The 15,063-nt window shown below is 42.8% G+C and overlaps 1 protein-coding gene across 3 annotated transcripts in view; it reads left to right on the top strand.

Annotated features, from left to right (window-relative positions):
- SCAMP1 (secretory carrier membrane protein 1) overlaps positions 1-15,063 on the top strand; it is a 101,444-nt gene that overhangs the window by 69,152 nt on the left and 17,229 nt on the right. For 2 of the 3 annotated variants that reach the window (XM_073344152.2, XM_073344151.2), the window contains exon 8: positions 13,610-13,727. In XM_073344152.2, the coding sequence (XP_073200253.1) occupies positions 13,610-13,727 (118 nt within the window). Of the gene's footprint in view, positions 1-9,850; positions 10,146-13,609; positions 13,728-15,063 lie in introns of those variants that run through there. The other variant, XM_073344153.2, reaches the window with a different exon arrangement.

Genomic DNA, 15,063 nt, shown 5'->3' with positions numbered 1-15,063 from the left:
CAGCTGCTGCTGCCAGCAAGCTCCCTTCATCCTGAGCCCTGTACTGCCCCCCCTCCCCCCTGGGTTTCTGTGGAGATGGGATAAAGGATCAGAGGGGGACATCCTGACATTAGCACCCCTCTTCCCTCCCTTTCCCTCCCCGCCCTTGCACAGCAAGCAGGAGGCTCCCAGGAGCAGCTCCAAGGCAGAGGGCAGTGGGCAGAGGGACAGTTGAACTGCCTGGCAATTGATAGCCTGCTGGGCAGCTGCTGCACAGGGAACTTAGGGGAGCGGGTTCCAAGCCCCCAATAGCTTGCTCCAGTGGGCTGCTCTTTCTGCAAGCAGTGGACAAAGCAAGCAGCTGCCAAATAACGTTATAAGGGAGCATTGCGCAACTTTAAACGAGCATGTTCTCTAATTGATCAGCAGTGAAACAGCATTAACTGGGACGACTTTAAGTGAGGAGTTAACCGTAGTCTTGCAGAAGATCTGGAGGACACTCGGAGCCCAAAACCTTTTTCCCTGCAGCAGTAGCTGTTGGGGAGGCACATGTGCCCTGTGCTGCCTCATGGTCCCTCCAAAGGCTATATAAAGGCACCACCCTGAACCCTCTCAGTTCCTTCTTCTTGCCACTGGCCTATGTTAGAGCTCTCTGTGCAGTTCTCTCCTCATCGTTTATTTTCTGCATCATAGCTATTTGCTGAATCTTTGTAGTGTAAATGGTTAGTACTTGTAAGTATAGTGTAGTGTTAGTTTTAGTGGGTTATGTAATGTTTTCTGGATTTTAAGCGCTGCTTGTGGTGTGAGGTGTCTATTCCTACTAGTGACCTGCATACATGCTGCTTATTGTGTCTTGGTGAGGAGCACATTAAGAAAAGGCACAATATCTGTCCTCCTTCTTGATGGGGAGCCCTTGACAGACAATCAACTTTTGTCTCGAGAAGAACCATTCTGTCTTCATCCTCTCCGGACAGTTCAACACTGCTGACTTTGTCTTCTCCAGTCCTGGAGGATTTTAAATCCTATCAAGACTTAGGAAAATGGCTACCGCCCTAGGTATTGAACCTGAACTGGTACAGGAAAATACCCAAAGTTACTGAATATCTTCCAAGAATCTATGCCAGGAAGGGTGTAGCCTTCCTGATTAATGATGCCCTTCTGCAACCGGAGAAAACCTGGCTCACACCACTCCAATAGCCAAACATACTGATAAACAGTACCATGTCCCATCTCAGGGGTTTGTGGGTTTTTTACTTCCACCAAGCACCAAACTCCCTAGTTGTCACAGCTGCTAATGAGAGATCGTGGCAGGGGAAATTCAAGTCTACCCCAAAAGAAAAAGTGGCTAAGAGACTGGATGCATTAAGGAGAAAGATTTATTCTACTACTTTGCTCCAGATGAGGACAGCAAGCCCTTCTTGCAAAATATGATTTTCTTAATGGGGAGCTGATGTCAAAGTTGTCAGACAAATTGCTGGATGATATGAAGGAATCATTCAGGGCCTCATTAACTGAGAAATAGGTTGTGGCAAAGACTTCATTCCAGTCTGCTCTAGAAGCTGCATATGCTTCCTTGAGGACTGTGGCCTACACAGTTATAATGAGAAGGGCATCCTGGTTTTGTGATTTTGGGATAGCTCTGGACATTTAGCAGTCTATTGAGGACTTGCCTTTTGACGGTCAGTATCCATTTTTAGACCAGACTGGTGAGGTCTTGCTTTTGGGTCTTGTGCTTGCAACAGAAGGCAGGGTTGACCTCACCAATTGTAAACATTTTGGCTATCTGCAGTACTGGATGCAAGATTCCTCCCTTTTACTGGTCTGTTGTGCACCACCAGTTGCCATTGTTTAAAAGTTCTAGTAGGTCCAATTTGGAAAGCCAGCAGACAAGGGAATTGTATATTCTGTTTTTTAATCAATATAGTATCCTTTTCTGATATGTAACTTCCTGCCAGTTTGTTGATGCTTCAGGCTGCATGATCCCAGAGCACTGAATGTTGTCCAGGCCTTTGAATCATACTGTCTAATCTGCTGTCTCTCTTAGGGTCAGTACCCCCTATCTCACTGGTTTTGTTTGTTTGTTTTTTCTTTTGGAAAGTTTTTTCATTATGCAGAATCATTGTCTCGGTGCATTTGCATTGAGGCTCTGATATGTTGAGGCTTTGCTCATAGAACCAGGTGCTCACTGAATCATCCGTTAATACTTGATGCTTTGAGGCCTGCATCAAAGTTTTAAATTGAGCAGCTTTTGGATGAATTCTTTTGGAGTTTTGGTTAATCAGTACTCAGCTTGTGAGCCATCAGCGCACTCACGAGTGCATCAGCATATTTTGAGCAGTCAGCACAGGTTTTAGTTTTATCTATTTTGGTATGATGTCCTCCTCACCTGCAAAGGAGGAAGACAGGCAGCTCAGTGGCTTCAAGAAATGTGACTTTACCAGGAAGGTTTCTCTCGTAGAAGACCAAGGTAGATGGATTTTAAATCTTGGCGTCAAATATGACCAGCATGATTTACAAGACTTGTTTGGAGAGGGTCACCCAGACACCCATCAGGTTTAGTGGGGGTTACCTGAAATCTCTGCCCCCACAGAAGCATCCTGAGAGTCCCAGATATTTGAGTGAGGTCATCTTCATAGAGGAATAGGATTATTTCTGTGTATTGATTTATGGGCTGGCTTCAGCACCACGTTTTCATGAAATGCTTATGACTATAGTAAGGACTATATGTACCGGATTGGGATTACATATTTTCTCCTGTTGGAATGGTTTGGCTGACCAAGGACACCGCTGAATAAGTTGTCTAAGAATCACTACATGTCCCCACCAAAGCACTAGAGTGATTAGAAGTCATGATAAATGACATAAAGCAGCCCCTTACTTGTCTCTCATAGACAGTTGGAATACATAGGAACTTTGCTAGACAGAGCTCAACTTGAGATCTTCCTGCTTTGGCAGGAACGAGGACATTAAAGTCTGATGGAGCAAATGTTGGAACTGGTGTGTGACAACCTGGATCAGGCTACAAATGCTGGCAGGCAGGGCTTTGGCCGTATTCATAATAGCCATGGCAAGTCTGCATGTAAATCAACCTCAGTGGACCCTGAGATCCCCAGTGAAGACAAACATCACAAGAACCATCACTTTACATCAGTGTAACAGAACCATAGAGCTTTGCTAGCCTGGAGGTAGTCCAGAGGCAGTCTCCAATTAGTAGGATCCCCAAAAGTATCCAAAGTACATATCCACAAGTGGAAAAGATTTTAGGCAAGTAGCAGACCGTGACCAATTTAGTAGACATAATGAAACCTCTCTAATCGCGCACATGATTTGAAAGCTTATTATGTTTACTTTAAGATGAGGTGTGATGTGGAGCTGTCAAGTGGTGCTGTTACCATAGAAACAGGGATCAGCAGTGACATGTTAAAATGACCACTTTGAAATATTTGTATTCATTTGTTAGTTTAGTGACTTCATGTATTATTTCAAGACCTAAAGTTGGACTTCACAACAACAATGTAAAGGGTAAAACAAAATCTAATCATAAATTTGTACGGGTATCATTGAAATGTAATACGGCTAGTGATGTTTCTAGTCATCATCATCATCATCTTGTTTGTTGTTATAATCTCTGAGAGTGTGTGGGTTACTACAGTGTTCGTTGCCTTGGTATATGTGCAATTCTGTGCAGGGAAGATTGTTCTGACAAAAACCACGGTTGATTAAGTAGCAACCCCTATTGGTACAGGCACAAATAAGGACTTGTAGAAGGTCAGGTGCCTTTGGGCCCTTGAGGAGTACAAGAACCAGTTCATCATCCACATTTTTCCATTCATGTTGCAATGGTGATCCAATATCTTTTTTTGCCAAGATGCTTTTTTGACGTGCTCTTCAAAACTGTCCTCACATGGTGGGAGTTTGGCCAGTGACTTGCCCTTTGTGATAGCTAGATTGAGGTGCAAGCAGTTCAGATCTCCGCGGGTGTCCTTTTCTTTCTTGCTCTGGTCATACAGCACTGCTACCAACTTCCTTGCCGCAGAAATTGCGGGTTGTCTGCCACTCTCCCAGTTTGGCAAGATCTCTGAAGTGGTAAGCTCCCTTTGTTTTGACAGCATTATACACATTTTTTCCCCAATACCAAATAGTCACAGTCACAGCCTGTTAATGTGTGTATAACAAGAAGTATGTTGCAGAAGTGAGGAGTGTGTGTATCACAAAGAGCTTGCACAGGTATGATATGATGCTATTCAGTTGCACTGGTAATGATGTCTTTTTCAATCCACATGTTATCTGTGTGTTCCATTAAGGACCAAAACATCTGCATTAGGTGACCTAATTCTTATGGTTCCTTTGACGCCAAGAGACGCAAAAGCCGTATTGGCACATACAGCAGCATCCTTGTGTCCACTTCCTCTTGAGTACTGTACTTGTCTTGAGCTTCTTCAACACCTATACTGATGATGAACTTTGCTACTTCACCTGTGAAGAAGCCTCCAGCAAGGAGGAGTGTTTGGGGTGTGCTGCTACAATCTCAGGTTTATTTTGAACCATACAGTCACAGAGGAATTTTTCCATGGATGCACAGGGTGTCCACCGATCACCTGGTATTTCTTGCATCCAACCTTAGGTCCTGTCCGGTGCTTTCTTTCTTCAGTTTTCACAGTGTTACTGTTGTGATATCGGTCAGACTTCGATGACAGAATTAGCTTTGTCAAATCCTTTTAGGACCTGCCTCAAGTACTCAGTAGCCAATTTATTGAATGTGTGGAATTTGATTCCAGCCATCTGTCTAATGTACACTGTGGTTTCTTTGCTCTTACCTTATGGAATATTTCATCTTGAGCTCCCAGTTGATGCTTTAGTTCAGCTTTGTCTGTTCTTCTCATTGTTCCGTCAGGATGGAAGAGGGGCTTAAGCACAGGTTCTAAGAACAGTTGACATTGAAACATCAACTCATCACCTTGCTAAGGACGGCTCAGCGGAAACCAGTTTCTAGGCTGGTAGCTTCTGTTATTGTCTCTCCCTTGCTGACATAAATTTGGTCCTCCTTGGACATGTTAGCAAATGTTTTGATGCCAGGTTTCTTGACTGTGCTGAGGAAGCTATGTGTCCCCCATCAGAATCAAGTACACCTCTCACAAATTCCTCTATTTGTTCTTCAGCCACATCTACTAATTTAGTAGAGACTCTTGTACATCTGATGTTACATGAAGTCCAGTAGATATGTTGATAAGCACCTCTGAATGAGATTCAAGGTCAGATGGATTTGTTATATTGTTGATGGCATGGTTGGTAAGAACTGTAATATGCTTTTCATCCCTCTTCAGTGTAGAGGCAAAGACTTGTTTGTGCATTTTGGCTTCGCTTCTGTTTTTTTTTAGGCCACTTCTTTCTCTCTCAGCTTTTGCATATTCTGCTCCTGGGGTATTCTGCGCTACTGTGCAATGCAGAATTTTGCAGAGATTAATGTTTTTTGTGCATAATTTTTCCTTTCCCTCACAGAAATGGGCTGCAGTGCTGCTGGCTGCCACTAGGGGTCGCCAGACCCAGTACAGCCCAGCTCGCATGTAGAAGACACTGCGGGGGGGGAGGAGGAGCGGGAGAGAGTGGAGTTCCTAGCAGCTGTAGTTCACCGCACACCCTGAGGGAAGGAGACAGTGGCGCACAAGAAACTGTGTCCAAGCCTGGGACCCAGTATCAGGCTGTTTCTCTTTCTGGATCCCTGGGCGGTAGGGGGAGGGGTATCCGGGGCCTGGGGGTGTGTGGCACAGCTGGGAGGGAGGGGAAGGATTTCTTGAGTTGCGGGGGGAACAGCTGGGTTCTGGGAGAGAGGGAGCCGGTGTCTGGGCTGGGGAGGGGGCCAGTGTCTGGGCTGGGAGGGGGCCATGGCTGGGTTCAGGGAGGGAGAGGAGCTGGTGTCTGGCCACCCCGGCTGGGCTCTGGGGTAGTGATGGGGCAGAGAAACAGGAAGTGGGTTGTCATAGGGATTTCCTTAACTCTCTATTCCTGGGGGGGAATTTTTGTGTCTGTATTGTTAAAGACATACTTGCTGACAGTTAATTTGATATAAAGTACCAAAATAATTGAAACTTCCATGATTATGTAGTGTTGTTTTGACAGAATTTTGCAGAATTTTTATTTTTTTGGTGCAGAATTCCCCCAGGAGTAATGTTCATAATATGAATGTTTGTCATCTCTAATGTTCATACCTACCTATGTATAAGTCTCACTGAATTAAAAAGCTAGTTTCTAGAGTATTTCAAAGTGTACTATATGGATAGGGAATTACAAATGAAAACATTCTAACAGGCATATGAGACACTGCATTCTATGTTCAAAGCTTACAAATGGAGAAGCGTTAGGTTAGGGATTCACATGAATTTATATCTACTCATGATGCATTACAAACTGTGGGCACTTAACCTACTCCTGCATAACCTTCAGTGTGAGATGTGATTGATCTACTCGGCAAATTTCAATTGAAAGTATAGAAAGTTAACAACACTTTAACAATTATATATGGGAGGTGAAAATATTTCATGTTAGTGTATTGCAAAATGTTGATTTTTGTCACATGCTAAACAGCTTAATCATGTCTAGAAAAAATATTGCCCATGCAAAACTGATAAAAATACATTGTCGTTTGATAGCTTTCATCAATAAATGCCACACCTTCAATAAGGTGTTGAAATTAACTTAAACAGTAAAAACTAGTCATCGTGTTGCAGTGTTTCTGGAACTGCAAAAAATGACACTCATTTTTTAGTAGCATTGTTTCACCTTGTTTGCAGGCTTACGGCAGCATGAGACAACTCCTCATCATACCTCATCTAAATGTACATTAAAAAAGCTTGCAAATGATGTATAATGTGGGTGTGTGTAGGATGGGTACATTAAACTCCTTAAAGATGTCCCTTTTTGGAGAATTGCCGTGTCTATTTGTGATTTGGTACAATCAGGTCTACATGGATCCTTTAAATGCCTTCCTCAAACTACTTGACTGTCCTTCTACCTTTTGAATCAGGATTAAAGATCAAGTCCATGTGTTGTAATTCACCATGAGCTAGCTGAAGGTAGACCGGGGGACCTCTGCAGCCACCTGTTGGCATGTTCATGAGAAGCATGATACTTTTGAGACCCCTACTTAAAAAGCCACCCTCTGGCATGGGATAATGTGGTTCTGACAAAGCCAATAAAAGCTCCTTTTGAGCCATCTGTAAGCTTAGTTTTCTTTAACGGAAAGCTATTTTCCCCGTGGCCCTGACTTCACTTGCAACTCATGTGGGTTTTGTTGTTTTTGAGCTTCAGGTTCTAGTAATTGTTGCACCTGAGACAAGTTTTTAAAGGGGTTAGGTGGTTTTCGGAATTAGCATTGATTCCTTTGCACAGATACTAAAACATTTTGACCTAATTTCATTTATTGTCATATTAATATTCTTCCTATACCTGCATACCGCCACAAACTCAACATTAAACGGGCATTAAATTGGTTATTTAATTGTAACCTAAGTACAAATGTTCAATTCTTTTGACACTGCATTTATGAAAAGGGCCATATTTAAATGGCTGTCTGATTGCATTTCATATAGCTGTGATCTGGCAGATCTTCAGTTAGTTCATGTCACTGCTCCTACTCGTTCAAACAAAGCAGTTTTTGATGCAAATTTCAAGGCAGACAAAACATGATTTGCTTAAATTTAGATTATAGGGAGAAATCCTTATTCATTCTTTGTGCTACAGAATCTGAGGTTTGTTTTCTTTTAAGACATCTCTTTTTAAATTGTTTTTGTTTTGTTTTTTGGAGGAAACATTCTTGAGGTTCTGTTGGTGGATGTAGTTTTTTCCTCTTTTTCTGTGGATGTATTTTATATCTCTTACCTTCCCCTCCCCACATAGTTTAACCCTCCACTTTCACCTTTCCATGTTCTGGGCATTGGTCTACTTTTGTACAGTGTTGCAGTGTTTTAGCATTGTTGTTATAAGAGATTCCTAAGTGTGAGATTCCTGTAAAAACAGGATAGTTAGAAAAGGGGAAATAAAGTTTGGGTGGTACTATATTTAGCTGGCATGCTCTATTGTGGGAAATTTTCATTTTTTGTTTAAAAATGTTTGTTGTTGTTTATCATTGACTGTATACATCACCCAAAACATGCTGGGCTCTGTGTGTATATATATATTGTTTCAATTTAAAAACTACTCTGAAAGAATGTTAACGTTGCAGAGTCAACCATTTCAGAGTTAGGAAATGCTGAAATTAAGGTTGAAGATAGTTTGCTGAAGTTCCCAAAAAATAGTCAGTACCTGCACCACTTTTCATATAGATGAAAATCAACATTGTGAAAACCAGTTGAGACAATAATGCCAAACTCAGCACTGAAAAAAGGCACAGAGCAAAGACACATACCTACATACACATATGTCCGCAGACACACTCAAATGCATATATTTTTAGCAGATCAGTGCTATTCAAGGTTGTTTGGGTGTGACAATGGTTAATTCTTCTCTGTTTGCCAGTGTTCGTGTGAGATTAATCCATTTCATACTGTTTCTGTATTTGAGGCTGAGTTTTTTTCCTCTTTGGAAGTGTAAGCATTTATAACAACTTGTATATATAATATGTTACTTTTTTTGTTTGCCATTGAAGTTCTTTTAGCAGTGTGTCACTAACGGTATGGATTTGATCATCTCATTATATATATTCTTAACCAGGAGACCTGCAAGTTTTTTCACAGTGTTGAGATTTTTTTTCAAGATAATTTTGGCTGGGGCTGGAGCCAATCTTGCAATGAAGTAAGAAGCTCCAACCCGCTAGTGAATTTAAGTCCTCTGATTGGCTGTCTGCCCCACTTTCCCACCTCCTGGGGCAGAATAATCAATCAACTGCTACCGAGTTCTCTCCCCCTCCCTCCCCCCCAAGCCATTTTCACTGGGCGGGGGGGGGGGGGGGGAGGCGGCTAAAGAGCCCAGCATCTCAGAGTGGCACCACTCCTTCTTTCCTTCCTGTGAGCATCCTGTGGAATGGTTTCTCTGCTCCTCCCCTCTGTCTCCGTGAAGCACCTTACCTAGGAAGGGGCAAAGAGCTTCTAGAGCTGCCCCACCTCCTAAGCCTGGAAAAGGTTGAGAAGAGTGAAGAGAACCAAGAGGCGCAGAGAGGAGGCTGGGGATGCAGAACTGATGAGGATGGGGCTAGGGTGCTCCACTGAAGAGGTTTCTTCAGTAGGAACAAAGTTAGCTTGCCCAATAAATTTGGGGAACTGGGCAACACTAATTGTCACATACACAGAGGATATAGGAAGGGGGAGTTAAAAAATCAAGGCAGACGCCCTCCTTTCCAAAAAAAAAACAAAACAAAAAATGTTGTTTTTTTTTTTAATTCATATGATTTTTTTGGCCCAAACTATATTGTGGTGGGGTTTTTGTTTAAGTCTGAATCATTATTTTTGGTCTCTTGAGGTTGATAATACTATAGTATACAGAAGGCAGAATTAATGTTGTATGGATATGACCTTAGTGACTGTGGTTGATAGGGGAATGGACAGCATGTGCTTGTGAATGTCTGTGGGGTGTATATTTATGATAAGGTGACATGTAGGTATGTAGGTGCACTCTTTATTTCCTGACTTTTGTGATTTTGAGTTTTGCATTATATTGTCCATTACCTGGTTTTCGCTGTTCATAAAAAAAAGTCTACAATTGAGATTGCAGAGATCGATGTTAACTTTAGTTTCAAATTACTTTGTTTTACCATAAGATTATCCAGTTTATTTTGGTGAGAAATTCTTTTTCACTTCAGTGATGCTATCTCTAATGTAGTGGTTGCATGTGAATGAGACAGCGCCTTGAAAAGCTCTCCCCTGTGTTCCATGTTTTTCAGTAGGAGTGAAGCCACAGACTGCCATGAGTTACGGTGGCTGCCATTTCCTCAAAACCTTAGCAAGTGGAAGGGAGGCTGCTCTTGGAAAAGATACTCTCTTTCAGTGAATGCAATGGAATTAAAGCCATGCTGCCCTCAATGAGGATGACCACCCTAAGGGCTCAGTAGTTAAGAAGAAAGGCAGGAAACTGTCAGACAGGGACTTGTTGACATTACCAGCATTTTCATCAATCCTTTGTTTCTTTAGTTATACTGCTGCAAACTAGTTTAATGCTATTCAGTAAAATAATCTGGTGTGTTTTTTTTAAACATTTTATTGATCAGAGAATAGATAAACAGTTCTTTATGTGAATTTATATTTCACCATTCTTCATTAAGAGTTTAAAAAAAAGTAACATCCTGTCTAAAAATCTGAAAAGTTTTTTTTTAGTCTTAAGACCTCATCTACACTACAAAATTATGTCAACATAAGCTGCCTTGCACTGACCTAGTTGTGCATGTTTCTACACTTAAATTTTTCTCCCACCGATGTAAGTTCTCCATTATGCTGATATAGTAACACTACCTCCACGTGCAGTGTTGAGTCATGATCAATGTACTGAGGTTGATGCAGCAGAGATGTAGACAACACATTACTTGTGTCGACTCCACCAGTCCTCTAGCAGTTCTCCCACAATGCTCAACACTGACTGCTCTGGTAACAATTGTGAACTCCAGGCAGCTGTACCCATTGGGATATTTTTCTCACTGAGATCGTCTTAGGAGTAAACAACACCATTTCCCCTTCAATCTACCAAAAGCACATTCAACTGTAATTTTGTACCTGCTGAGATGGTACTCGAATCTTTCTTTGGTGCTGTCCAGATGGCTGGTGTATTACTTCATGAGCCAGAAGAGTAAAGGGTAGGTGGGGTCCTTGGGATCACTGTTGGCATTTCTATATCGCCAGTGGTAGTCCGCCAGTTGGGAAAGAAAGTCCTTGCTTGTAGCTCTCTGAACAGTCCTGTGTTCTTAAAGATGCAAACATCATGCACCTTCTCTGACCAGCCAACACTGATGTCAGTGAAGTGTCCAAGGTTATCCACCAGCGCTTGTATAACCACAGAAAAATAGCCCTTTCTGTTGATGTACTTTGTGGCAAGGGGGTCTGGTGTCAAAATAGGGATATGTGCGTTGCTATCATGCCACTGCAGTTTGGAAATCTCATTGTTACAAATCCATCTTTTATGTCCTGCATGTTGGTGATAGTTACAGTCCTGTGCAGCAGGAGATGATTAATGGCCCTGCACACTTGCATGACTGTGGCCCCCACAGTGGATTTTCCAACTCCAAAATGATTTACCACGGACAGGTAGCAATCATAGAATCATAGAATATCAGGGTTGGTAGGGACCTCAGGAGGTCATCTAGTCCAACCCCCTGCTCAAAGCAGGACCAATCCCCAACTAAATCATCCCAGCCAGGGTTTTTTCAAGCCTGACCTTAAAAACTTCTAAGGAAGGAGATTCTACCACCTCCCTAGGTAACGCATTCCAGTGTTTCACCACCCTCCTAGTGAAAAAGTTTTTCCTAATATCCAACCTAAACCTCCCCCACTGCAACTTGAGACCTTTACTCCTTGTTCTGTCATCTGCTACCACTGAGAACGGTCTAGATCCATCCTCTTTCAGGTAGTTGAAAGCAGCTATCAAATCCCCCTCATTCTTCTCTTCTGCAGACTAAACAATCCCAGTTCCCTCAGCCTCTCCTCATAAGTCATGTGTTCCGGTCCCCTAATCATTTTTGTTGCCCTCCACTGGACGTTTTCCAATTTTTCCACATCCTTCTTGTGGTGTGGGGCCCAAAACTGGACACAGTACTCCAGATGAGGCCTCACCAATGTCGAATAGAGGGGAACGATCACGTCCCTCGATCTGCTGGCAGTGCCCCTACTTATACATCCCAAAATGCCATTGGCCTTCTTGGCAACAAGGGCACACTGTTGACTCATCTCCAGCTTCTCGTCCACTATAACCCCTAGGTCCTTTTCTGCAGAACTGCTGCCTAGCCATTTGGTCTCTAGTCTGTAGTGGTGCATTGGATTCTTCCATCCTAAGTGCAGGACTCTGCGCTTGTCCTTGTTGAACCTCATCAGATTTCTTTTGGCCCAATCCTCGAATTTGTCTAGGTCCCTCTGTATCCTATCCCTACCCTCCAGCTATCTACCTCTCCTCCCAGTTTAGTGTCATCTGCAAACTTGCTGAGGGTGCAATCCACACCATCCTCCAGATCATTTATGAAGATATTGAACAAAACCGGCCCGAGGACCAACCCTTTGGGCATTCCACTTGATACCGGCTGCCAACTAGACATGGAGCCATTGATCACTACCCGTTGAGCCTGACAGTCTAGCCAACTTTCTATCCACCTTATAGTCCATTCATCCAGCCCATACTTCTTTAACTCGCTGGCAAGAATACTGTGGGAGACCATGTCAAAAGCTTTGCTAAAGTCAAGGAACAAAACGTCCACTGCTTTCCCCTCATCCACAGAGCCAGTTATCTCGTCATAGAAGGCAATTAGATTAGTCAGGCATGACTTGCCCTTGGTGAATCTATGCTGACTGTTCCTGATCACTTTCCTCTCCTCTAAGTGCCTCAGAATTGATTCCTTGAGGGCCTGCTCCATGATTTTTCCAGGGACTGAGGTGAGGCTGACTGGCCTGTAGTTCCCAGGATCCTCCTCCTTCCCTTTTTTAAAGATGGGCACTACATTAGACTTTTTCCAGTCATCCAGCATTGCAAGTTTCCACAGCGTGATCACCACCTGCTTCTCCACTATCAATGCAGCTCTCGTTCTGGTGTCCCCACGCTGGACTGCTTGCGTGAGCTCAGTACACAGATCCAGGAGTGTGGCTTTGCGCATCCAGACATTCTGCAGCGGCTGCTCATCATCCCAAGCCTGTGTTATGATGCAGTCCACCAGTCAGTGCCCATTTCTCAGGCCCGGAAGTGGCACTCCACCGTTTGCATCTGTTCCATGAATGCCATGAACAATCTTTGAATTGGTTTGCTCTATGTCCCATAGCAGTCTGTCTTCCGGGAAATCGTCATGTTCCCCATAGCTCTTCTTGTGGCTCTGTAAATGCCAGAGGATCATGCAGCCTGTTCTTGTAGTGCTTGTGACAGTAGTGTAGAGCAGTGTAGGCTCCATGCTACTGTCGGTGATGGCGGACAGTGACAAGTTCCACGTGGGTTTGTGGGATTTTTCAAAGTAGGCATGAAAATTATGGGATAGACATGGCATTATGGAGTGGAGAAAAGTGCATGATGGGAACTTGGCCCCAGAGTTCCAGTCACTCCTGCATGACACTCTTCTGTTTGCCCCCCCACATCCATTGCCAAAAGTTCCCAAAAGACATTGTGCTGGACAGTGGTGAGTTGCACACTGGAAGACCTACCCTTGCTGCTCCGCACTGTGTATCGACACAAGCACTCCTGGTGAGTATGGATGCGCACAAACGATATACTAACTGCGGCAGCTTTATGCAGATGTAACTTACATTGGCAAAAGTTTGTAGTGTAGACATGCCCTAGCTTTAAGACTACATAATTTAGGAACTGAACTTCTAAATTACTTTATAAAGCTGACCACGTTTATATTTTATAATTTTCATTACTTTTCTCAAGTCAGAACAGAACCAGAAGGTTACAAAGGTTTCTTTAAAAGGAAATATATATAGTGCACCACTGTAATAAAGTTTGTCATTGTTTTCTTTAGTGGATGGATTTCATCTCTGACTGGGCTTAACGAGAGTATTCCTGTTGGCATTATGATGATAATCATAACAGCACTTTTCACAGCATCTGCTGTCATCTCACTAGTTATGTTTAAAAAGGTAAGTTGCTTTGTTTTTACTATTTCACACTTCCACTTACTCCACTGTTCCCTGATCTAGATTTTAATTTTCTGCTTTAGGGAAGTCCTCTCCTGCATCTTCACAGTTGATTGATTTAGGTGATATTCCTATAGATCTCTTCGTGCTTTGCTTTACCTGTACTCACTGCATTTCTGTAATATCTTTTTGCTTGTGTTTCCACAGAGACAAAAGATACTGCCATTGTGTGTGTGTATTGTGTAAAACAAAGACACTATTTAGTCTGTGCAAACTGAAATTATCAGGGAGGGATTTGAGTGTGGGGATAGTAAAGACAGGAAGTGGTGGAGAGAGAAGAGACTGTGACAAAACCTGCCCCAGTGGAAGGACAGGACACACTGCACTGAGGTGCCAGGCACTCTGGTTGTAATTTTGCAACATGGGGTGACTAATCAGACTATTAAATAAGTGGCCTGATTTTCAGATGTGCTGAGCAATTTTCATCTGTTCTTGAAGCCGTATCCCTTTGGAAGTCAGTAGGAGCTGCAGGTGCTCTGCACCCTTGAAAATCAGGCCACCTTTATTTAGCATCCTAGCTTTAGGCACCCACATTTGAAAAATTGCATTCTCAGATACTCTAGTGATAAGTGCTATAAAAATTCCTAAGAAAGATGCACTGTAGAAATATTTCCTAGATCAGGATATAGTTCGCAGAACCCAGTTCCTTCTTGTTTGCCTTCTATACAGAAGGCATAAACTTAGACACACAAAATACCCAAATAAGATATGTGGTGTTCAGATGCATACAGGGGCGACCTCTCTGTTATCATTCTAGTTTTCCTACCTTATCTTTAAGGGACGGTCATCTTTTGGGGATTTCAGCCATCCTTAAAGGATTCTGTCCTGCTGGTATTTGGGAAGAAGTTCAGAGGTGGCATGGCAGAGAGAGAGATCGAGTGGTTATCTTCTTCCCTTCCAAGAGCATAACCCATTTCTGTGCTATAACTTTTTAAAATGAGTTTCCCTTTCTCCTATCCTGCTGTTCCTCATGGCACTGATCTGTCACACTCAGTTCTCTCCCACACACAGTTGGGTTCCTCAGGAATACATGATTATCTGGACATGAGCTATTTACATCTTTATTGATATGGAATAACATTTATGAGAGAAGCCAAATTAGATGGAACTTAAACCTTCATAAGCTTCACTGAAGGAAAGATGATGTTCCCTCTGTCTTCATATCTAATAGGGAATCAACAGGAGGAGGGATGGTGTTTTATAGTAACTGGAGGAATACTTAACTGATTTAGGGTGAGCGGCTGCAAATGTGGATTGGAAGGAAGAGGGAAGGTGTTGA

The sequence above is a fragment of the Lepidochelys kempii genome, chromosome 5, assembly GCF_965140285.1.
Source record: "Lepidochelys kempii isolate rLepKem1 chromosome 5, rLepKem1.hap1, whole genome shotgun sequence".
Classification (NCBI taxonomy): domain Eukaryota; kingdom Metazoa; phylum Chordata; order Testudines; family Cheloniidae; genus Lepidochelys; species Lepidochelys kempii.
This window is presented reverse-complemented; position numbering and strand designations above follow the sequence as displayed.